The sequence below is a fragment of the Ascaphus truei genome, chromosome 8 (genome assembly GCF_040206685.1).
Source record: "Ascaphus truei isolate aAscTru1 chromosome 8, aAscTru1.hap1, whole genome shotgun sequence".
Lineage (NCBI taxonomy): Eukaryota > Metazoa > Chordata > Amphibia > Anura > Ascaphidae > Ascaphus > Ascaphus truei.
The window spans coordinates 54,671,400-54,695,149 of record NC_134490.1 but is presented as its reverse complement, the minus strand read 5'-3'; the positions used below and the strand labels follow the sequence as shown (position 1 = coordinate 54,695,149).

Below are 23,750 nucleotides of genomic sequence, written 5' to 3'. Positions count from 1 at the left end.
TAAGAACTTAAAATAGGGGTATGGAGGGACAGAGGTCCTTATGTTTTGGAGGTATGGAAGAATATTAACTGTTTCAGTGTCAGCGGGACCTGGAATGCATTTTAGAATAGTTAAATGGTATATTGGAGCTTGGTAATGGCACTGGGGTTACCTCCCAACCTAAAAACACAAGGCACCAGACTTGTTGGCTGTAATCATCCAGCTAAGAAACGGATTCATCAGGTTTGGCAACAACTTTCAAAGGATGGATCTTTGCGGTATCCCCCCCTCTAGCATTGGGCACATGGGAGTGTGTAATCAGCCACGTTCATTTGCAAACCAGTTACAAAACGTTGCACCAATGCCAATACACCACAGCTCAACAGCCTCCCCACACCTTAACCCCAGCTGGATATTGCAGCTGAAAATGTAAATGTCACTCAAAGCATCAGGGAAGTAAAATGTACTCTTACTTGCTTTATAAACAGATTCCAAAAGATGAAACAAACTTTTGATTTAAAAAAAAAAAAAAAAAACGAAAAAGAAAAACCGATGAAGCGTCAATAATCACGGCAGTCCTTCAACTCGTGAGCGCAATTCCTGGAGAGAAGTATATGGTCATTTTTAAGCCAAAAGATAGAATGACTCATGTCCAATAAAAAGAGCAACTAGAATACAGGATGGAGAGACTAATGTGCTATGCCAGATATTCACTCTATACAAGAGCTGTGTTATTACTGGAGACACCCCAAAAAAGGACCTGAAATGAAGGGGTGGGGAAAGGGTGGAGGTGGTTACCCAACGCCTGCATTGATTCAAAAGCAGAGATGTGAAAGGGCTACAAAAGATGCAAGCGGCTTCACAACACCGATTGTGTCCCTCTCAATTTCCGTCTGGCTTTAGGCGAGGTTATATCTTCATCGAGACCAAGACTGCGGTGAGACCCTTGCCACTTCCCGAGACCACTGTATGAAGAGTATGCATCCTTCCTTCATTTGGCTTGGGCCTGAAGTTCTGACTCTAGAAGAGCTGCATGCACAGGGAACACACAGATTTTAAGGGTCTCAGTTCTCCACAAGAATAACATTTCACAAAACTAATTCATCTTGAGTACCCAATAACAATATATATACGGTGGCTCCAATTACATGAAAGATCCCATTAATGTGACAGCATGTAATACTTAACTTTGTTAAATATATAAAAGGCTAAAACATTGTTTTGTAGGAACAAGAAGAAGCCTGTTCATATCAAAACTAGAATAAATTGAACAAACTGGACACATTCTCAGGGATAAGATGGCCTTGCAACGTACGGGAATGGATACCACGTGTGTTAGTGTAGAGGCTGATCAGGGATCACATTCATGGACTTGTAGATCTCCTTCAGGATCAGCAGAGCTGTGTCTTCAGACTCCCTGCAATAAACCAAAAAGGAATCACACATGGTAGGAATCCCCATCACATCAAAATATCAACTTAAACCTTTATTTTTTCAGAGCTTTGCGTGGCCTTGCAGAGAAATGTGACGTCATCTACAAAGTTCCCACATTGCATGTTAGGCTGGGACCATAGAGGGGTGAGGCGTTCCGAGCCGCGCTGACGCTGAGGCTCGCCTGCTGAAATCTGCGCGATTCCATGGACTTGCAGGCGAGCCAGCGTGCGCGAAGGGAGCCAGGGGGGAGGTGGTTGGAGGCGGGGCAGTGACGTCGCTGGGCCAATCGCCCGCGACGCACTGACGTCAATGTCACGGCGCCGACACGTTGACGCTGCTTCAGGCTGATTGGATGATTTCAGCCGACAGCGCGCTGAAAAACAGCTTGGCGCTCGGCTGAAAATTCCACAGCCTGAGCACGCCTGCGGACGCTCGCGTGAGCCCCCTCTCAAGGGATCCTCATTGAGGATGCAGGGGCTCAGCGCGGCCTGTCCTTCTATGGACTCGGCCTTAACCTTCCATCGCCGCAAAGCTGTCCAATGCAATTGGAAGCAGCAGTTGTGCACTGCCACCTGCTGGACAGACTGGCACACTGTACAAGTCATAACATGGAGATGGATCAAGGGAAAGAGAACAGACATAGGGGGCTGTTCGCAAACCTGTGATGGTGCCGATCGGGGCACTCTCTCATGGAAATGCTGATTAAGTTAATGAATAACCCACAGACTATTAGATACAAGATTTAAATCTACTGGGAAAATATTTTTCCTTAAGCACTGCATCACCTCATGGCAGCGAAATCTACCAGTTTCACTCCCTTACTGCCCCGAGCTGCGGCCCTTACCAATTACACAGGACTGTTACTGCCCCGAGCTGCGGCCCTTACCAATAACATAGGGACTGTTACTGCCCCGAGCTGCGGCCCTTACCAATAACACAGGGGACTGTTACTGCCCCGAGCTGCGGCCCTTACCAATAACACAGGGGACTGTTACTGCCCCGAGCTGCGGCCCTTACCAATAACACAGGGGACTGTTACTGCCCCGAGCTGCGGCCCTTACCAATAACACAGGGGACTGTTACTGCCCCGAGCTGCGGCCCTTACCAATAACACAGGGGACTGTTACTGCCCCGAGCTGCGGCCCTTACCAATAACACAGGGGACTGTTACTGCCCCGAGATCCGGCCCTTACCAATAACACAGGGACTGTTACTGCCCCGAGCTGCGGCCCTTACCAATAACACAGGACTGTTACTGCCCCGAGCTGCGGCCCTTACCAATAACACAGGGGACTGTTACTGCCCCGAGCTGCGGCCCTTACCAATAACACAGGGACTGTTACTGCCCCGAGCTGCGGCCCTTACCAATAACACAGGGGACTGTTACTGCCCCGAGCTGCGGCCCTTACCAATAACACAGGGACTGTTACTGCCCCGAGCTGCGGCCCTTACCAATAACACAGGACTGTTACTGCCCCGAGCTGCGGCCCTTACCAATAACACAGGGGACTGTTACTGCCCCGAGCTGCGGCCCTTACCAATAACACAGGGGACTGTTACTGCCCCGAGCTGCGGCCCTTACCAATAACACAGGGACTGTTACTGCCCCGAGCTGCGGCCCTTACCAATAACACAGGGGACTGTTACTGCCCCGAGCTGCGGCCCTTACCAATAACACAGGGGACTGTTACTGCCCCGAGCTGCGGCCCTTACCAATAACACAGGGGACTGTTACTGCCCCGAGCTGCGGCCCTTACCAATAACACAGGGGACTGTTACTGCCCCGAGCTGCGGCCCTTACCAATAACACAGGGGACTGTTACTGCCCCGAGCTGCGGCCCTTACCAATAACACAGGGGACTGTTACTGCCCCGAGCTGCGGCCCTTACCAATAACACAGGGGACTGTTACTGCCCCGAGCTGCGGCCCTTACCAATAACACAGGGACTGTTACTGCCCCGAGCTGCGGCCCTTACCAATAACACAGGGGACTGTTACTGCCCCGAGCTGCGGCCCTTACCAATAACACAGGGGACTGTTACTGCCCCGAGCTGCGGCCCTTACCAATAACACAGGGGACTGTTACTGCCCCGAGCTGCGGCCCTTACCAATAACACAGGGGACTGTTACTGCCCCGAGCTGCGGCCCTTACCAATAACACAGGGACTGTTACTGCCCCGAGCTGCGGCCCTTACCAATAACACAGGGGACTGTTACTGCCCCGAGCTGCGGCCCTTACCAATAACACAGGGGACTGTTACTGCCCCGAGCTGCGGCCCTTACCAATAACACAGGGGACTGTTACTGCCCGGAGCTGCGGCCCTTACCAATAACACAGGGGACTGTTACTGCCCCGAGCTGCGGCCCTTACCAATAACACAGGGGACTGTTACTGCCCCGAGCTGCGGCCCTTACCAATAACACAGGGGACTATTACTGCCCCGAGCTGCGGCCCTTACCAATAACACAGGGACTGTTACTGCCCCGAGCTGCGGCCCTTACCAATAACACAGGTGACTCTGTAGGGCAAACAGATACTCGTTGAAGCTCTCTATGGGTTTCTCCTGCAGGACATAATCGATCCGGTTGCCGCTATTTAGCTTCCCCACCTTCACCAAGAGTTCCTCCTCCCGCGACGGCTCTGGGCTCTCCGCCATCTTTTCTACTAGGTAAAAAAAATAACAGAAAGACAGATCATTTAAAATGTAAATACATGCGCACCATATATCTGATCAACTTGAGAGGAGCTGCGGTGACCGGGAATATTTAATGTAATATATCAATATAAAATAATCATTGTGCGAGAGAGCACAGAAACAGGTATGTGGGGTGTGATCTGAGAGAACGTCATGCGTGTGTGTGTTGTGTATACACATGCACAAATAAAAATCAGCACACATCGGGATTAGTCAGCAATAATATTTATTAGATCAATCAACGTTTGAGTCCCCCACATCGTTCTATCTAATAAATATTATTGCTAATGAATCCAGGTGTGCTGATCCCTTCTACCCGTCTTGTGTCCAGTTTGTACGGACATGAGCAGTGTGTTTGTGCGTGCACGCACGCACACCACGTATTGTTCTTATTCAGAGCGTTACATGTTGATGAAGTGATAATAATAAGGAAGATGGGAGCTGGGTTATCAGTCAGGAATGAAGGGCTTGTGGTCACAGACTCACCTTCTACCCCCTGTTGCTTCTCCTCTTCTTCTTGTATCTGGTCTGCAACCTTCTTCAGCTCGGCCTGCAGCTGTGCAGACGCGGTGTGAGCGCGTGCAAAATCGTTCAGCGTCTGCCAGGCCGATCGCAAGGAGCTTATGAAGCCGTGTTTCAGGTCAGACCCCATGCGAGTCAGGCTCTCCTTCAGCTCTGAGGAGAACAGGACCCTGGTGAATGTGCACACAGGGGCAGACGCAGGGAGTAGTTTGGGGGCACCATTACTGTCAAATCTCAACTTTATTTGTAAATAAAATATTAAAGTATGCTGAAAATCTCATATTTCAGAAATGTGATCCCTTTGTTACCAGAAAGTCCTACAATGTAATCCAGAGGTTTAAGGACAACACCCTATTTCTTGAGAACATCTTTAACTTGCAGTGATTCCCAACTCCAGTCCTCAAGGTCCTCAAGGATCTCAAACAGTCCAGGTTTTATGATGATCACTGCATGGCTTGGTCAAAATGATTGACCACTTGTGCTAATGTGAGGATACCCATAAAACCGGGACTGGTAGAGGTTCTTGAGGTCTGGAGTTGGGAACCACAGAGAAAGGATTACTGGATAAGCAACACTAAAAGAGCAGAATCTAGAGACAGTATTGATTTACCGAGATGCAGCCTTTTTCTGCCCTTGTGATGTGGAATAAGGACAGGTGCTAGGTCCAAGTCTGGAACGATCATAGGCTCTAACCTGTAGGCTACAGGATCCAGCTGGAAGAGAGAGAGATGGGACAGGACAAAGCGTGTTTATTTTGTTACACGGGCTAAAACAAACAATGCTGCATTCATGTGACTACTGTTTAAATACTGGCAAATAGATTGTTTTGGTTCTGAATTCCAGGACTGGGTCATTCATCAGGTATTCATGAAGGGTCTCTCTGGAACGCTCATTTAGGGTTTTCACTAGTGTAGGTCAGTGGTGCTCAACTCCAATCCTAAAGACCACCCCAATAGTCAGGTTTTAAGGACATCCCAGCTTCAGCACAGGTGGCTGTCAGTCCCTGTATCAGCACAGGTTGTGCTGAAGCTGGGATAAACTGAAAATCTGACCTGATGGGGGGGCTTGAGGACTGGAGTTGAGCACCCCTGGTGTAAGTGACCCGATGAAAGCAAAACGTTTCGGGATGGGGGTTGGGGGAACACAAACCCTAATCCCCTTATCTTTTCATTATTATGTTCAACAAAATGTAAAGTGGAAGTATGTTATTATTTTGCCAAATGCAAAGCGCTATAAACCAGTTTCAATCTTGTGAGGTTTAAGCTGGTTTGGACTTACCGGATGATAGATGTTGAAGAATCCCTTGCAGGTGGGAAGCCTGTAATCCTCATCTATCTTCTCTAAGCCCCGTACGGTCAGGAACATGCCGATCGGAGAGCCAAGGGCAAAGAAATTGTCTGGCTCAAAATCCAATGAGTTATGTTGTACTGACACCTACCGGGAAAACACAATCAGTCGTTCCTAATTAAGCCCAACAGAGAAGTAGTCATGGCAAACTCCTTGGCCTGATTACTATGACAGGTTTATAATGTACTACATAGCAATGTGCTCACATTCTCCATTATTGCAAAGGGTTCAAATATAGCAGACACTGTATTAAGGGATTTCTGCCAGAGGAGATTCTGTCTCTAAACCCATTCAATGCTGCAATGAAAAGCACTGAACTTGAACAGGGGTACATTTGCCAACAATGAATTTTTTTCACTTCTACACTGAATATAGTTTAGTTACCCCAATAATGACTCTGGCACTTAGGGATTGGGTTGAGAACCACAAGATGAACAGGGAAGATGGATTGATCCATGTGAACTGAATGCAATATACATGATACAGACCCTATTAATGGTTAATAATAGGATGGTACATTAAAGACAGGTAATACAGAGCTCTAAACCTCACATTTTGGAAAGCTCTGTACAATACAGATCCACCTATGAAGACCTCACGTTTGTCCCCTAAAGGTATCACGACTAACAAAACAAATATAGTTCCTTTGAGCATTGGAAACAGGTCTCTTCTTGAGACATGTTTTTCTTCTCCCTACAGCACCAGAGGGGTTGGTGTATTGTGTAATATATAACGGTGTGTTTCCTGGTTGGGCTGCAGCGTTACCTGTCCCGTTCCAACTTCAAAATACTCGTAATCCACATGGATGGAGGAAACGGACGCACCGACGGGCAGCTTCCTTTTGGGGTGCCCCGGACCTTGATCCGAGTCAGGGAGAGTGATCTTGGCAGCCTCTTCTTCAGCTTTACGGGCGGCTTCCTCCTGGGCTTTTTTTTGAGCATTCAGAGCTGCTCTCTGTTCGGCTGCAACTTTCCTCTGCACCTAGTGAGTCAGAGAGGAGGGTCAGGTAACTCGTCTTAGAGACCCTGCCCTGAACTACATCAAATCCACATTGAATGTGTAGTGCATTCTCTATCTCCATGCCTCCTTGCCTGTGTGCAAACAACTGGGGACTGGAATACAAAAAAGAAGCTGGCACTATACGACTTTAGAAAAAAAAATAAAACATTTTTAAATAGTATATTACATAAATAAACTTTATTTTTTTCTAAAGTCCTGGAGGGCCTCCAAAGTATAACACACTCACACACTCACACACTCACACACTCACACACTCTTTGTTGGCACCTGAGTGTAGTCCCCGCTTTCAAATTAGACTTCACATGTAGAATCTACAAAAACTACTCCAAAGTTATAAAGTTAAAAAATGCATATAGAATATAAAAAAATAAGATTTACAGAGAATAATAGATTAATCCCAGTTGCATAAGTATTCAACGCCTTTGCTACTGCAGACCTAAATCCGCTCCAGTGCAAATTAATTGTTTGAAAGGTCACAAAATGAATGAAATAGTTTCAGCCTGTGTGTAATCAAAGTAGTTTAACTTGTAGATCATTTCCCGCAAGAATATTAAGACTTTCAAGCTGCAACACACATAGTGACCAAACAAAGCAGCCATGAGACCATGGAGCTTTCCAAATGAGTCCTGGCTTGAATCCAATCTAACACTTTTGGCAAGACTTGAAGATTGCGGTCCATCAACGATCCCCAACAAGCTCATCAGAACTAGAAATCCCGTTAAAAATGGGCAAAAATGGCACCATCCTACTGTGCAAAGCTGCAGACCGATCCAAAAAGACTCAGCAGTAATTGCTGCAAAAGGCGCTTCTACCAAGTACTGACTTAAGGGGCTGAATACTTATGCAACCAGCAAGTTTCATTTTGTACATTTCTTTTCCTAACATTTATCCTCCTCCTCCTCCTCATAGAACAGTATTCAGTTTAAACCACTACAGCTTCGTAGCTCAGAACCAAAAAAAACCCATGCGTTATTTGTAATTCAACAAATTGTGACATTATTGGTAAGGGGTGAAAACGTGTGTGTGTGTGTGTTTGTGTAACCTCTCACGGTGCCAACACTCACATCAGTTTGTTTCTGCCTCCCCCCCCTGCAATAATGTACCAGCGATGAATTCCCGTAGACAATGCGAGTCAACATGTTTCCTTGTTGCTCTCGAATGATAAAAGCTTCCATGGCTAATGATGTAATAATACCTACGAGTCATATGACTATTTACCTCGATCCCATTCACATTGTGCATTAGAAAAATCTAGATACCTCTACATGCCAGGCATGGGTTGTAAAAACACACAGAAAACCCTTGTATGGATTAGCACAGGCCACGCTAAACTATCAGGTTCAAAATCTATGATCAAATAGAAATCTACCGTGTCCCCATCCATCCCTATTAATTTGTTTGCATCTTGCGACATTCACCTTTATAAAGTTATGGAAATGTTCTAAATAAACATAAAAAAAAAAAAAAGTATAATCTGTAAAGTGGTTAATGAGCCAAGAAAATGAAACAGAATAAGGCTCAATAATAAGGCAGTGCGGAGCAGGGAGACCCTTCAACTCATTTACATTCAGTCTATCCAGAGGGGGAAACAGGACACAATCACACAACAAAACCGTGGAAGACTGAGCCACCTGTGCTGAAGCAGGGATATCCTGAAAACCTGACCTGTTGGGGGGTTATGAGGACAGGAGTTGAGAACCTATGGATTAAGGAGTACTGTCCCATGGTCTACATGCTGTCAGATTCCTCCCCTTCACCCTGGTAATGTAGGACACATTGCTCCATGATCGCACACAGACTGTAATAATGTGGAGCAAAGCTGGAAACCCTTCCCATGAGCTCGCAGCGAACAGAAGGGAATAGGGGATCACAGGGTTACCTGTAGGGCCGCTCTTTCCTGCACAAACTTGGCAATTTTCTTCCTCGGCCCGAGAGGTATTCTCATTTCTTTCAAGTCATCGATTGTGCACATCAGCTGGAAAAGGAGAAGACATAGGGAGGAATCTCTCGGGTTATCCTGTGCTAGGCGTTCCTCGCTCTGCGCTGGCGGTGTGTAAAAGTCAAATGAAAAACCAAGTGTACGCCAAGGCTGAGAAGCCCAAGAAGGAACTGTAATTACAAATGCAGCGAGAACATCGCACAAGGAAGCATACAGATGTACCAGTGTCTGCAGTGATAAAACAGATATACTCTTATTATAGTACGCAGTGGTCACTTTAACACAACATCGCACTATTAACAAGGGAAACAGAACACGGTTTGTCATACTTCAAAAAAAATGATGTAAAAATGTAGCGAAAGCAGCAATTCCGCCTGCTTGTATTTATTTTTATACGAATTCCAGGCGGCTTTTTTAGCCCAAGGGACCAGATCCTTAGATTCTGTTCAGTTTACTTGTCAGCGTTAAAGCGCCAAAAACACCAAAGCAAAATGACCACCAAATCGTGCAGGACCTTCGGCCAATAGGAAGCCGCAATGTAAGGGGGGGTGGGGGGAGGGAAATGATGTTCAGCATCCTATTGGAGGACTGTTTCCAGGTCCAGGAATAAGCACCGATCGCTAAGCCAGTAAATATCTCCAGAACCAGGGGTCCCCAAAGCTAAAAACACTAGGAACCCCTCCCCCCCCCCGCATCCAATTCAAATACTGTAAAAAAATACAAATAAATAAGCACTATAGTGATTTTATCCAGAATTGCTGCATTAACATTTAGGTTCCATCTACGTGTATTTGCTTATATATTAATAAAACACATCGTGCCGGTCGGACCAAAGGCACTAGTTACTTCTACATGTACAATGAATGAAAACATTCAAAGTTTACACGCATCCTGCTCAGTCAGAGAACTTACAAATTCATTTGGAAACGAATACTGGAAGAGAGTGATTGCTTCAGGGAAGAAATGAGAAGTTAATTCTTTAGCGTGGTGCGTGTGCTTTAGAACAAACATAATACCAGGGATTCCATGTCAATCTTTTCCTTTTCAAAGACACTGCAGTATTCTGCCAGGCTGAGAGATTGCAGTGTTTCTTGCAGGCTTGGTAATTCTTCCTGCAGCAGGTCAGGGTCACTGCACTCGTCAGCAGCTTGGACTGTGACCTGGGATGCTGCACCAGATACCTATTGGAGACATTTTAACAGAGTGTCGAAGTCAGGGGTGTCCAACTTCAGTCCTCAAGGGCCATCAACAGGTCAGGTTTTCAGGATATCCCTGTTTCAGCGCAGGTGGTTCAATAAGAATTTAGCCACCTGTGCTGAAACAGGGATACCCCGAAAACCTGACCTGTTGGATGACCTTGAGGACTTGTTTTGGCCACTCCTGATCTAAGTTGTCAGCGATTCTGGTTATACCATTTCTGCAGGGTACTATATACATACACCTGGAGCAACCATAATTTCTTTCTGCTCAATACAGTATATTTAGCAAAGATACTCAGAGCGCCTCATGTGGTATTTTTGCACGGAGTGCCAGAAACCGGTTCTGGGCACTAGCCACCACGCTAAGCAAGTAGCTGTAATAACTGAATCCTATTCGCAGGTAGGGATTCCCAGACTGTGAGCCATGTGTACCGATGCAAAGAGAAAGATGTGTGATTGTACGGAAGCTCGCTGGGTGCAAATTCTCACAGACACTCTTCTTTTCCTTCCTGTAGTGTAAACTAATCCAATATACAGTACACTTGTTACAGTTAAGTCTCATCCTTACCTGCCCACTGATTAGCGGATGGTTAACATATGCAAACACATACAAACCATCTAGTCTATTACACATTCATTATTAATCTTCCAATAACTTCCCTGGCTTAACCCGCTTCTGCTTTTGTTCATCTGTCTCTTAGCGCCACTTAAAAGGCGGAGGGAGCACCGCTTTTGTCATAATCATTCATGTCATCTGCAAATTATGGATCATTCAAAATTCAATGGATTTTAACGGCTTTCCCGTCACGTTATAATTGTTTGACAGTAGCTGTGACATATCACCCTGACACACATTCTTCCTTATGTTTTTATGCACGTTTTATTTATCTTGATTGTACCTTCACATGATCTGATCATTCTACATTCTTCTGTATATTGTGTTTTATTTTAAGACCGATTAGACCAGGGGTGGGCAACTCCAGTCCTCAAGGGCCACCAACAGGTCAGGTTTTCAGGATATCCCAGCTTCAGCACAGGTAGTGCAGTCAAAGACTGAGCACCTGTGCTGAAGCAGGGATATCCTGAAAACCTGACCTGTTGGTGGCCCTTGAGGAATGGCGTTGCCCACCCCTGGATTAGACACACACACACATCATAAAAAGATTGGCTAGTGCATGAAAAATGACAAGCTTGACGTAATGTCTCAATCTGTCCCTGGATACATATTAGGTTGGAGGCGGATACACTTACCTGCTTCTCCTCTACAGCTTCACATTTTAAGAGGCCGTTCACATCAGGGGAAACTGGAGGCATGGATGATGCAGATGTGAAGTCAGTCTGGTTAGACAATATGTCAAACAGAATGAGAGCACCTGTCGGGATAACATTACACCACATTGAGGGACAACGGAACAGCATTGCCAAGAACATTTAGCAAACAGCTCTATTAACATGCAAAACAGTCTGTTACTCGCAAGATGCTTTTTACCCTCTCCCATGCCATGTTATTTATAAGGTAACATAACCACACAATCACTTCAAATACAAAGGCAGGCAGTACTATTATAGATGCTGTAAGCATCGATACAACAACATTTTATGTGATAAGTGGGATCTTACAAAGAAAAGTAGTCAGACAATATTTTCTACGGTTTTTCTGTGAAAAATGTATTAAATCACTGGTTTACACACACACACACACACACACACACACACACACACACACACACACACACACACACACACACACACACAGTACATGTTCAATATTTGGTACTAAACAAAATAATGGTATATAGCCTACTACCCATAAAAAGATATAAGATATGCATATTAATCCCTATTCCATCTTTCACAGGCTTAAGGAACTCATCTCTAAACAAAGGGTTACCTAGGCTGTGGCCGGCCACAGAGACACCGCCTTTAAACTCTGGGTTTCGGCTCAGGAAGAGTTCATACAGACTGTTCACCTCGATGCGGACTTTGTCCACGATGGTTTGGCAGTAAGTGGGGCTGTTGTAGAAGAGGATGTCCAGCAGGGTCTCGTTGGTGAAGTGCCGAAGACGACCAATGCTGGGTAACGTGATCTTTTTAATACGCCTGGTAAGACCACGAAAGGGGCAGAGTTACAGGCCGAGCAGGGAAAGGGACCACAAGCAGTGGCGTAGCTAGATATGCATGGGCCCCTGGGCAAACATTCTTTTCAGGGCCCCATAAATATTAATACTGACTGCAAATTTTCTCTCACTCTCCCCCCCCCCCCCATGCTCTCCCTGATCCCAACAATCATCAGCTCTCCCCCTCATCATCTTCAGCTCTCCCCAGACAACCCCCCCCCCCACCCCCTCCATGCCTACCTGTGGTAATGGACACTGGCGGGGGGAGAGATGGGATGCGGCGGCGGCGGGCCCCCGGTGTTAAAGGATAAGCCGGGAGAAGAATCATCACTTGAGGCAGAGCAGGACGGCACGAGGTGAGGAGCGCACTAGCAGCAGACACCGGGGGCACGCTCCTTCCCTGCCATCCTGCTCTGCCTCTGTAGCAACTGCTGATTCTTCTACCGGCTTATCCTTTAACTCCGGGGGCCCGCTGCCGCATCCCATCTCTCCCCCCACCTATCTCTACATGAGGGGGGGGAGAGCAGGTCCCCCAAGAGTGCGGGCTATAGCTATGCCCCTGACCACGAGAGAGGCCGAGTTACAGGCCGAGCAGGGAAAGGGACCACGAGAGAGGCCGAGTTACAGGCCGAGCAGGGAAAGGGACCACGAGAGAGGCCGAGTTACAGGCCGAGCAGGGAAAGGGACCACGAGAGAGGCCGAGCAGGGAAAGGTTGCCAACACCGAACTTGGACCCAAAACTCATATTTTGTACAGCATTATTTTTAATTTCAGATAAAAATTCACCATAAAAGCGTCAGATTTACAGTTTTGTACCTCCTATGAATCCAAGTATTTTTTCTTGGCATTGAAAACTAGCTTTGTAAAAGTGGACACCCTTCAGGGCCTAATTCAGGAAGCCTACAATGTGAGTTATACATTCAGCTACATGAACTTGGCTAAACCAAACTACATTTTATTATCTATGACACATTAGGACATGACAGTGATAATTACACTTCACTGTAAACTTGTTAAAGCAAATTTAAGGACGAACAGGCAAAAAAACACGTGACATTGACTACCATGGCTGCCAATTTAGTAAAGAAAAAAAAGAGGTCAGCTAAACAGTTCATAAGACTTAAATAATCCAGGAAAAAGCCCAGTGGAGGGAAACGAAGGGTATCAGTTCTTTTTTAATTAGCTTGAAGTAATTTTTGGCCCAATGTAAAGTTTTGTTTTAACACACAGAACACGAGACATCTGTTAAGGATCTAATTGATCTGTTTAAAATACATCGTCTGTGGCCCTTAATTCTTATTCTGTGAACACGTTAATGCCTCAGAAGTGAAGGATTAATAAGCATTCTAGTGAAGGTTAACGTCTCTCTAACAAGATGCTTAATTTGCAGCATATAGATCAGGGGTGGCCAACTCCAATCCTCAACGGCCACCAACAGGTCAGGTTTTCAGAATATCCCTGCTTTAGCTCAGGTGGCTCAGTCTTTGAAAACCTGCCCTGTTGGTGGCCCTTGAGGACTGGAGTTGGCCAGCCCTGCTATAGAGCAAGAAACATGGATTCAGAACAACCAAACAGTGCTTTAAAGCTGCTGCTTAAACACCTTCCCTTAGATCAGGGGTGCGCAAACTGGGGGGGGGAGGGGGTTGCAGCAGTTGCAGAGGCCCCACGCTCTTCCCAGAGGCACTTAAATTAAATGTCGGGGGAGGCGTGAGGCCTCTGAAACTTCACTTTCCTGCTCTAAGCCGGCTCTATGACGCATCGCCATGACAACGCAGCATCAATGACGCCGCGGGGTCAAATGGCAATGCGTCACGTGACGTCATGACGCCTTGGATCCTGAGAGCAGGTAAGGAGGGGGGGGGGGGGGGGGCGAACACGAACTGAAAAGTTTGCGCACCCTTGCCTTAGATGACTAGATGTGGCAGTCCACAAACAGGACACATACAGACCTATCGACCCCGGTGGCATCCCCATGGAGGGAGCTGTGCCAATGGACCGGCAGGAACTCCACCCGACTCACTTTACCCTCTTCAAGTGGCTTCTTAAAGTGAGTCTGCAGCAGTTTTAGAGAAACCATTCTGAAATCATCCACTACGTAAGAGAGCAAAAAGTGACGTTAAACAGGGCGCCACGTGGTAACGTGGTTAAACATGGCTTAAGTCACAGGTCACGGGTAAATACATCAACCACTTTACCAAAAAAGCATATAGTGTGAATGTCATTAGTTGGAAGGTTTCGTTTGGGAAAATGTTAACCTTTTTCATAGGAATCAGGTGTGCTCTTAAAGACCGTTTCGTGAGCGAAGGATGGTGGTGCTTCCTGAATCTATATACCACATATTGGCCATGCTACTTCTGTGCCTATCCGCATTGTTAGAGGAAGGATACACGGTGTGTGATCAACATGCGAAACTCCACCAGTTATCTTTACAACTGGCTCACTAGAAGTGGTGGCAAAGAATAACCCAAGCACAGAGTGTAAATATAGTCACTCTTGTACTACATTATATCATGAGTGTGTAATACATGCAGTGAGCCCGGGAAACAAACAGAAAAAGGTCTGCACTCACCGCACTCAACAATGCTTCTAAAGCGCAAATCACATACAGGCCCGATGCCATGAACCATGAATACCAAGTGGTCAGCCTGGGGGACTTCACCTGCAGGGAACATGGAAACAGACAAAGATGTTTGCATCCGAGATGAGCGGCAAAATATATCAAAATCCAGAATATTAATATATATATATATATATATATATATATATATATATATGAGCGTTTACAGTAAGCATATTACTTTCCCCCCCATAAAAGGGACACTATGCAGCGCACAAATAAAAAGGGGAATAGAGAAACAAACGTCATTTTCTTGTAATAAACTGCTGAAATAAAAAATAAATAAATATATATATATATTTTTTAAGTAAAGGGGCGGGGGGCAGTTAATAATATAACCCGGGGATCCCCTGAACAGATCTGTGGTCCCCCAATCTCCAGGAAGCCTCAAGTTCCCGAGAAATCACTCCTTTTCTCCAGTTGTAGGAACCTGTAGATTTCCAGGTCTCTGAAAATAACACTCTCGATAAAAACCTGAATGCATTAGGTGCTGCACAGGATTTCCTGCCCCTCCCTGGATCAACAGAGGTAAGATTGTGCAAGAACTCAACAGACCCTTCTTGTATTCAACAGGATCATGCTATCCAATACAAAAATGACCCCCATTGTCCTTGTAAAGATGGACACAAAGTGAAACTGCTTTGACGTGGGGCACTTACTTATCCAAGGTTTCATGATATTTAGAAGAATGTGGAAAAATAAAACAAGGTCTACAGAGAGAATGTGAAAATATACGAGTTCAACATACAAATAAAAAAGCCTGTAGGGACCTAATTAAAGTCTCTCTAAGGAAGCCCCGAGGGAAAGGAGTAAGAGTGATCCGGTGCAAGGTGGTCAATCAGTTGGTTGAAGAATGTTTCCCTCTCACGCCCAACATACCGTCTGGAATTTCATCATGATCATCATCGACGCCCCGTTTCACTACCCGGGGTCTTGACTGCCCGTCCTGTGTGGCCCCCCACTCGTCCGGTATAGGAGACTGCTGGAACTGAACGATCACCTGGAAAATGGGAGCATACACGGTGAGACCTTCCCACGGACAAACCCACTCGCAATGAAAGGATTGGATGAGAAGTCAATGAGGTTGGGAAGATAAAGTGGCGTATAGATGTGAACGGCATGAAGAAGTGTAAATGACTGCTACGCACCCCAGCCGTGGTGTCATGTCTGGAGAAAGGGCGCGCTGGAGCCTCACTCAGCCGAGGTTGCACAATCACTGCCGAGTACAGTACTCACCTTGGGGTTGTGAATCACAATGGTTTCTCCACCTGGGAATTCCAGCCTCCGATGCCACTGATTGCTGGTCACAGCTTTCTTATACTCTGCCTGCCGTATACATAAAAAGGGGCTCAATAGAATGAAATATCAGCAGCAAGAAGCACAGATTTCTTACTTTGACCTCTGAAGAGATACAGAAGATGGCAATATAAATAGCAATGATAGTAATGGCGCTGAGGAACAAAGACTATGCATAAGGAGTAAAGCAAGTATTTTAATGAAGGTTTACCCTCTCGTCTAACTCCCTCAGGGACTGCAGTGACAGCGCACTGATGGTGTGTCTGAATCTTTAGGTTACGGAAGCAGCATCAGTAGGAAGGTGAATTCAACTTCTTGCTACAGTGGCTGCATGGAAAGCCTGGCAGGGCTCCCGGCGGTTAACCTTTCACCTCTGAGGGATTATAACTGGTGCACTCAAGAGGTTGGGTTGCCATCAAATAATATTTAAAACCGAATGTCCAAATATCACCCCAGCAAATCCTTCTGCAAACACAAACTCGCTGGTGTAGAAGTGCGCGGCTGGGAGGACATGGAGAAACGTACCTCCAGCTTCTCGCTAAACTCCTCGCTGTAAGGAATGAACCTGCTGTCCGTGTCTCCTTTGTGGAACCAGGAACAGCGTCGGACTTCCGACTCGTCCTCCTCCCAGAACACGGCCTTCCTCTCTCGATCGTACAGGTAGACATCATAACGGCCGCCGTCAGTGCTCACCACAACGCTCTCGGGGTCTGGCTGGACTAAAGCAAAGAGATTAAGTAGGACAAAAAAAAACAAAAAACTGTGCAATAAAGATACAGAAATCTGCTGCTACAGAGCACTCTCACTTCATGGGAATAGATTAGTAACAGTGTGATCAAATCCCAGTAACCAATGGTTTCTAGTTCCTTTGTGACCCTACCTCTTTGTTGTGTGGAAACTCAAGAATTCCTACTAGAGTAAAAAAGTGATATTATAAAATTAACTTCCATGACATTGTGGCTTACATCGCCATAAATGTGTGAGCATGAAATTCAATAAATCAATTTATTCTAGTCTTTTACATGAGAAAACACGCGGATTCTTAATACATTTCTTGCATTTTAACTAAAGATTGTAATAACTGATTGCCGACTGTACAGAGACAGCAGGAATATTTATTTAACATATATTATCCTCATGAGAAACAAAACATAGGAATATTACGTGGAACGTTTTCTCTGGCTAGATACGTCACTTTAAAGACAAGGCCCTGGATGAGGATGTAAAGAAATACAGAACAAAGTTTTAATGCTGCACTGACTGACTGAAAATTCACACACACAAGTTAATGCAAGTAAGATAATAAAGACTTGCATTGTTTAGCAGCGTGATCTACTCCAAATTCTATTAGTAGTTTGCTTATACTGTACTAGCTGGGCAGGTCACAGTTCCCCATGATAAAATATAGAAATCATGCCCACCACTGCATCCTCTTCTAGATCATGAGTGTCCAACTCAAGCCCTCCTGGGCCACCAACAGGTAAGCTTTTCAGGATATCCCTGCTTTAGATTGGTAACCTGAACCCTTGGCCATCAGTGCTACATAGTTGCATCAGGTAGTGCTTGTAGAGTAACTCCATATTGAAAAATTGGCAATGTATTGCTCTTAAAACGGAGTACTAATGAGTACTAGACAGATCCCCGAATGATTGCAATCTGGAATGCAAGTAAAGTCCCTTTTGCTTTGTCAAAGCGCCGTAATCTGCGAAACGCGTTAGAGTATTTTTATACTGCCTTGCTGCTATGCACATCTTGCAAACTAAATAAACCTGTGTTTAACCAGCGGTGTTTAGCCCTCATCTCGTTTTTCACAGAAGCAGGGACATCCTGAAAACCTGACCTGTTGGTGGCACTTGAGGACTGGAGATAGCCACCCCTGATCGAGCTGCATCGTTTGTGAATATGTTGGACCCTTGAGCTGTAATTGTATGTGCCCCTATTTTTAGAGCGGTCCTATAGCTTTGAAACAAACAAAACAAAAAAAACAAAAATCATTCTCCACCAGCTTTTCTCCCACACTTGCAATGTAATCTATAGCTATGCTGCTATAATAAAGGTAAGGTACGTTAAAGACAAATGTCTGCTCAATTGTGAGAATAAAGCAGGAGGACAAGGTAACGCGGTGAAATGCTTACCAGAGTTATAAATCTCCTCTAAATTCACTGAATCATAAATGCTGAATGGCATCCAGATCTGCTTGCCCTCCACTTGCTTGCAATAAAACCAGTGTGGCTGCACTGGCTCATACAGGTTTTGCAGGAAGGGAGGAATTGCTGGCACCAGGGGTCCTCCAGGCCTGGTGTTGGGAAAGGAGTGGGCTGCTGGTGGTGGCGGTGGCAGTATGGGTGCAGCTTTAGGGGGCTGGAGACACAAAACACACATACAGCATGTTATTTCAGCACGTATCACGTCCTTCTCGCAGAACAGTCCTCCCCTGGTAAATAGATGCAGGCGAGGATATGCACGCACTTTAACTAGAAGGGTTACATACGAGTTGCCATGTTTTAGTGAGAGAGCTCCCAGGCATAAGCTGCTGTTTTAATATAAAGCCGTTGTTCTTACCTATAAACACTGAATGTAAACTATTCCACGTGAATATGAACTATACACGTTCAAAATTAACTCTCAGTGGTCCATATGTTTGTTCTCATCACCAAAATTGAACCGGCTCATGTAAAAACTGCTCTGCGGTCTCAAAGCCCAGCAACATGTGGTGACATACAGGGTACGGAGATTTGTGGAACCACAGTGCAGCTATTTAGGCTTCACAGACAATGTATCTTTAAATATCCCTCCTTGTATGTTATGCTGGCATGGTGTGTGTACATTCTTCAAGCAAGTTAAATACTGTATGTATAAAAGCATGTTACTGTACATACAATATACAAAAAAACAAAACTTAAAATGCCCTTACTGGTGGTAGAGACACAGCAGAGCCTTGGTATGTCTGAGGGGGCAGAGGTGGAAATTGATGTGCCGGTGTCAGGTGATCCAAACCTTGGTCCTGTAGAAGCTGTGGAGGAGTCAAGTATGGATTTGCCCGACTGCTCATTGAGGTATGGCGGTATGGGTTATACCCTGCCTGGGTGGATCCAGTGGGCGTGGCGGTGTAGGTAGTCGGTTGAGGGCAATGCTGTGGATAGGAGCCAACTGTGACCTTGGAAACAGGCGGAGTATTGCTTCTAAACTGAGGCACGGGGGTCATGTTTTGTCCATTCTGAGCACCAGAGGGCAGAGGTGCGGATGTCGGAGGCTTGGGGAAGACTGCAGTTCCGGATGATTGTGTTGCTGTGGTTAGGGGTGGTTGTCCGATGCCTGCAAATGGATCGTTGTTGCTGCTGCCGAGACTGGTCACCTGGGAGAAGTAGCTAAAGGTCTGTGGCGGATTGTGTACACTTGACGTCTGTCCCAGGAAGCTGTCCTCCTCGCCCACCTCCGTGGGATCATCTGTCACCACCCAGAAAATACCAAAGATTAGTGTGCATGAATTGGCTGTGCCATGGTCACAGGGGTTTAATGATACGGACACTTGATTGCTTAGGGAAATTCTAAAGAAACATAATCAAACACTGTATTTATCCTTATAAAGCACTGATAAGTCATCTTCACTGTTGGATAAGCCAGCAATACACAAAATACCACAGATCCATTAATTATGGAAGGTAATGGCATTCCAAGTCAACCTGCCCCATCACACGTCCCACCTGCTTGTAACCCATATAGCAGAACTTACTTTTGAGGAACTTGAAAAAGCTTAGAGAACATTAGGAACAAGAAGCAGGAGACATTATCTCTAAGGCCGAGTTAAGGGTGCAAGAGACAGGAGGTGGAGGGCGTGCGTCAGTCTGCTGGGCGACAGACAGCAGCTTAGAGATCGGTGTTGCACTGTTGAAATCATTTTCAAGAATGATTTAATTGGCTGCCGAAGTACCAGTGACGCTGCTGCAGCTTGAAAAAAACAACTTGAGTTGTTTATTGAAACTGTAGCCAGCGTCAAATCCGTACTTCGGCGACAGGGTAGCTGCTACCCTGACAACCGCTATTAACTTTAAATACATTGTTTCGGACGTCCGCACGCACGTAAGCACGCCACCTCTCCGAAGCCGGCACCCTGAACGAGGCCTAATAATGAGTAGGAGCAGACAATGCTGTTTTGCATCTATGTTCCGTAAGTAGAAGATGAATAGGATTTGGCGATTGCAGTCACCATACCCAATAATAGATGTTACTGCATGCAGCATGTTCATTTTAAGAAGGGACTTCTGTACATAAAATGCTTCATTAATGTTTAGGCCCAAGTGCACAGATGTAACACAGAAAATCCTTTATACCAAACAAGCAGGTGAGTGTACTGGTAAATGGGCTGCAAAACAGAACACACAGTGTTCGCATAACACAAAGCTCCCATTTTGGAAAGTCACACATGCAAGCCTGTGAAGTGAAAGGTAATTGCAAAAGTCTCCAGGAGGACACAGGAGTTTCTCATTCCCAAACCAGAGCAGCACAGGGAGACTGAATCTGGTTCTGGCCTACAAAGTGTAAGGGTAAGCAGTACACTAAAGCCATGTGCATCTTCTGGTGCCTTAAAATGAAGACACAATAATCATAAAACCACAATAATAACACCGAAGGGAATATTTTTTTTTTCCCCAAGGAGAAGATAAGTTTACAAGGAACACAATTTACATCCTGTTAGTCACAGTCCTCTTCACACAAACACAAGTGTAATCATTTAAAGAGACAAGCATGATGCCTCACAGTACATGTATTCTTCCTGTTACAGGCAGTCCTCGGTTATCCAACGGAATCCGTTCTGGAAGTAGCGTTGGATAGTGACACCGTTGTAAAGTGAGTCCCATGTTAATCAGTGGCGGTGAGCGCTGGATAACGCATTCTTGCATCGAAAAATGGCCCATAGGGTTGCATTGTAAAGCGTAGGATATGCCTTTCGTTGTAAAGTGAAATGTTGGATAACGAGGACTTCCTGTACAAACACAGGTAGAAAGAGGAATTAAACAGCAACATGACCAATATTTAGCTCTTTGCTGCTAGGCTCCAGCGTGTATAGTATGTATGTTTCCAAGCCTTCTGATTTATCAGGATCCTGGAAAGAGTTGTGTTGCTTCCTTTGTTGGCACACAGTACTAGGATCCGGGTCTAAATTGCAAAGAAACCTGTTGTACTGGCTAACGTTTAAATAAACTGTCATCCATTGCTTTTGTATTATACAGCATACAGTATACAATAAAGAGATAAAAAGATGTGCTGCTCATAAAAATAACTTTCTGCCTTTTAGCCAGGTTTGATTAAAGGAAATATCCCTCTTACAGCACTAATGACAGGGAAATGTTTAAGGGGTTACAGATTAATGTCTTTTTTATTTTTTAACCAAAATCTGAAATCTAGACGAATCTTTAAAGTGTGAAGTGAGCCAATACTTGGGTGGGGTTTGATCTCCTCCGGCTACTCCTTTTGTCTGATATCACTGATAATTCAACAAGTGTGCAAAACCAAACCCCCCCCCTTTTTCTCCCTTCCCTATATTGGCTCTCTGATAAGGCATGGTGCATTAAGGATAAAAGCAAAACCCACTAAGAAATGCAAAAGTAGTAAAATAGTTGCTTTTAGCATGGTTATATTAGTTTAAGGAAACGAACACACTTGCTAAACGGTTTACAAAAGGCGTTTTTTTCTGGCTACCGGGGATTTACCCCAGACTGTAGGCTACACTGCAGGAATGGGATATCAATACCATAATCCCCAAATGGCTTGAGCTATAATCCTCTTGGCTGTCACAGGGGCCTACAAAACACAGCAATGTGTTTCAGGACCCACTGGCAGACAAGGGGATGGCTTTATCTTTTGAACACTTCTATAATGTGCTATTGAATTTACAGGCTAAGGCGAAGCATTCATGCCATAAAGTGAAACATCACAAGTGAAATGTATTATTTTACATGCACCAGAACAGTTTCTCTACACTGTGGAAAAGGTGTACTTCTCAGCAGCCAGTAGATGTATTCAGTATTTAAAAAATACAAAAGAAGATTATACTATGGCTAGGTTTAAGGGCAAACTGACAAAAAGGTTGGTGAAGCACTTTGCAAGCTGTGCTGAAGAACCAAAGACAAATGGGACTGATACTACGACCACTTATTGAAAATGAAACAAAATAGTTAATGGTTTCTATTCAAAACTACTGGCACAAAGTCAATGACTAAAAGGAAAGCTTGCTGAAGATACCAGGGAGATAAACATCTGCCCTCTGAATTAACAACCTCCAAACTGTGATTGTGGAACAGTTCCAAGGAAGACAATCTCCAGCCACCTACTAAAGGTTTGTTATTTTAGTTTCTGTTTGGAGACCTTTTCAACGCCAGAGGAACGACCGCTAGGTCTCAAGATGACGGGTGCCTTTTATGCCACTAAATGTTGTAAATCCCAACGCGTTTCCAACAGCAAATAAAGGCTGTATTTTTTTTTTTTTTCATTCATGTTTTCACTTCTGAAAACGCCTGTCTAATCCAGGGGTTGTCAACTCCAGTCTTCAAGGGCCACCAACAGGACAGGTTCAGGATATCTCCACTTCAGCACAGGTGGCTCAATCTTCCACTGAGCCACTGATTGAACCACCTTTGCCGAAGCAGGGGATGTCCGTAAAACCTGACCTGTTAGGCTGCGCTTATAGTGCCGGCGACAGTGCATCAAAACAAATGCATTGCCGCCGTCGCGTTCGCTTATAGTCGCTGGAAGCGACCTCAATCAGATTTTTCCAGCGACCGCAGCCTGACGTCGCATCGCCGGCACTATAAGCGTAGCCTGGGGGGGGGGGGGGGGGGGGTTGATCGTGAGGACTGGAGTTGAGATCCCCTGCCACACGGAGTGAAACACATTCCATAATGATTTGGAGTATCCCTCTGCATTGCCAGTGCTTCCCGATGCCAACAATATCACTTATATCAACCCCAACACTTTAACCCTTGCCAGGCTTTCCATATTGGTCTTGTCATCGAGTTGATAGTGGGGGTTTCTTCAATGGGTGTTGGGGGGAGTGTGACAATAGCATTGATGATGGGGGGGCTCACCCACATATATATTTATTGGGGGGGGGGCCTCTACCGGTTTGGATAATTGGGAGTCATACTCAAGCGATATATATTCTACAATTAGGTATTCCGTGGGCTGGGGTAGTTAAGGTGAACCGGAGCTCCTGGGAAGGGGGTGGAGGATGAGGCCTGGTGTTACGGTTGGAGCCTCGGCCTCAGGTAGCTTCCCCCACCCCGGAGGAGAGCACTCACCGGCGGGCAGCACCGCAGAGCTCGCGCCGGGCTGGCTGACGGGGATGAAGGGCACGGAGAAGCTGAACTCGGAGGAGGCGGAGGAGAAGAGGAGGTTGGTACCGGGCGGCTGAGCTCCGTTCAGCTTCTTCTCAGCCATGTCTGGGGCCGCCAAGTTACACGTCTCCCTGCCCCGGTCAGCCGAAACCCCTGCACCGACTGACAGCCTCTCAACCAATCGTCAGCGGCGAGCGAAAGGAGACCGCCAATCACCGGTTGCCTCGCAGCAGCGCCCTCTGCCAATCAC

The 23,750-nt window shown here is 45.7% G+C and overlaps 1 protein-coding gene across 2 annotated transcripts; it reads right to left on the bottom strand.

Moving 5' to 3' along the window:
• Positions 1–441: 441 nt before the first annotated feature.
• SEC23IP (SEC23 interacting protein) lies at positions 442–23,732 on the bottom strand. Of its 2 annotated transcripts, none has more exons than XM_075612055.1 (19): positions 23,465–23,732; positions 19,081–19,613; positions 18,302–18,527; positions 16,692–16,885; positions 16,107–16,196; positions 15,750–15,870; positions 14,823–14,912; positions 14,203–14,344; positions 12,028–12,236; positions 11,388–11,509; positions 9,954–10,118; positions 8,878–8,973; positions 6,744–6,959; positions 5,910–6,065; positions 5,242–5,344; positions 4,596–4,784; positions 3,916–4,075; positions 1,295–1,396; positions 442–1,008 (listed from the first exon to the last, which is right to left on the bottom strand). In XM_075612055.1, the coding sequence occupies exons 1-18, from the start codon at positions 23,601–23,603 to the stop codon at positions 1,315–1,317; spliced, it is 3,033 nt and encodes a 1,010-aa protein (XP_075468170.1). In that variant the 5' UTR covers positions 23,604–23,732; the 3' UTR covers positions 442–1,008; positions 1,295–1,314. The 2 variants fall into 2 exon arrangements, with proteins under 2 accessions (XP_075468170.1, XP_075468169.1); XM_075612054.1 differs by having other exon boundaries at positions 3,916–4,078; positions 23,465–23,731.
• Positions 23,733–23,750: the final 18 nt, after the last annotated feature.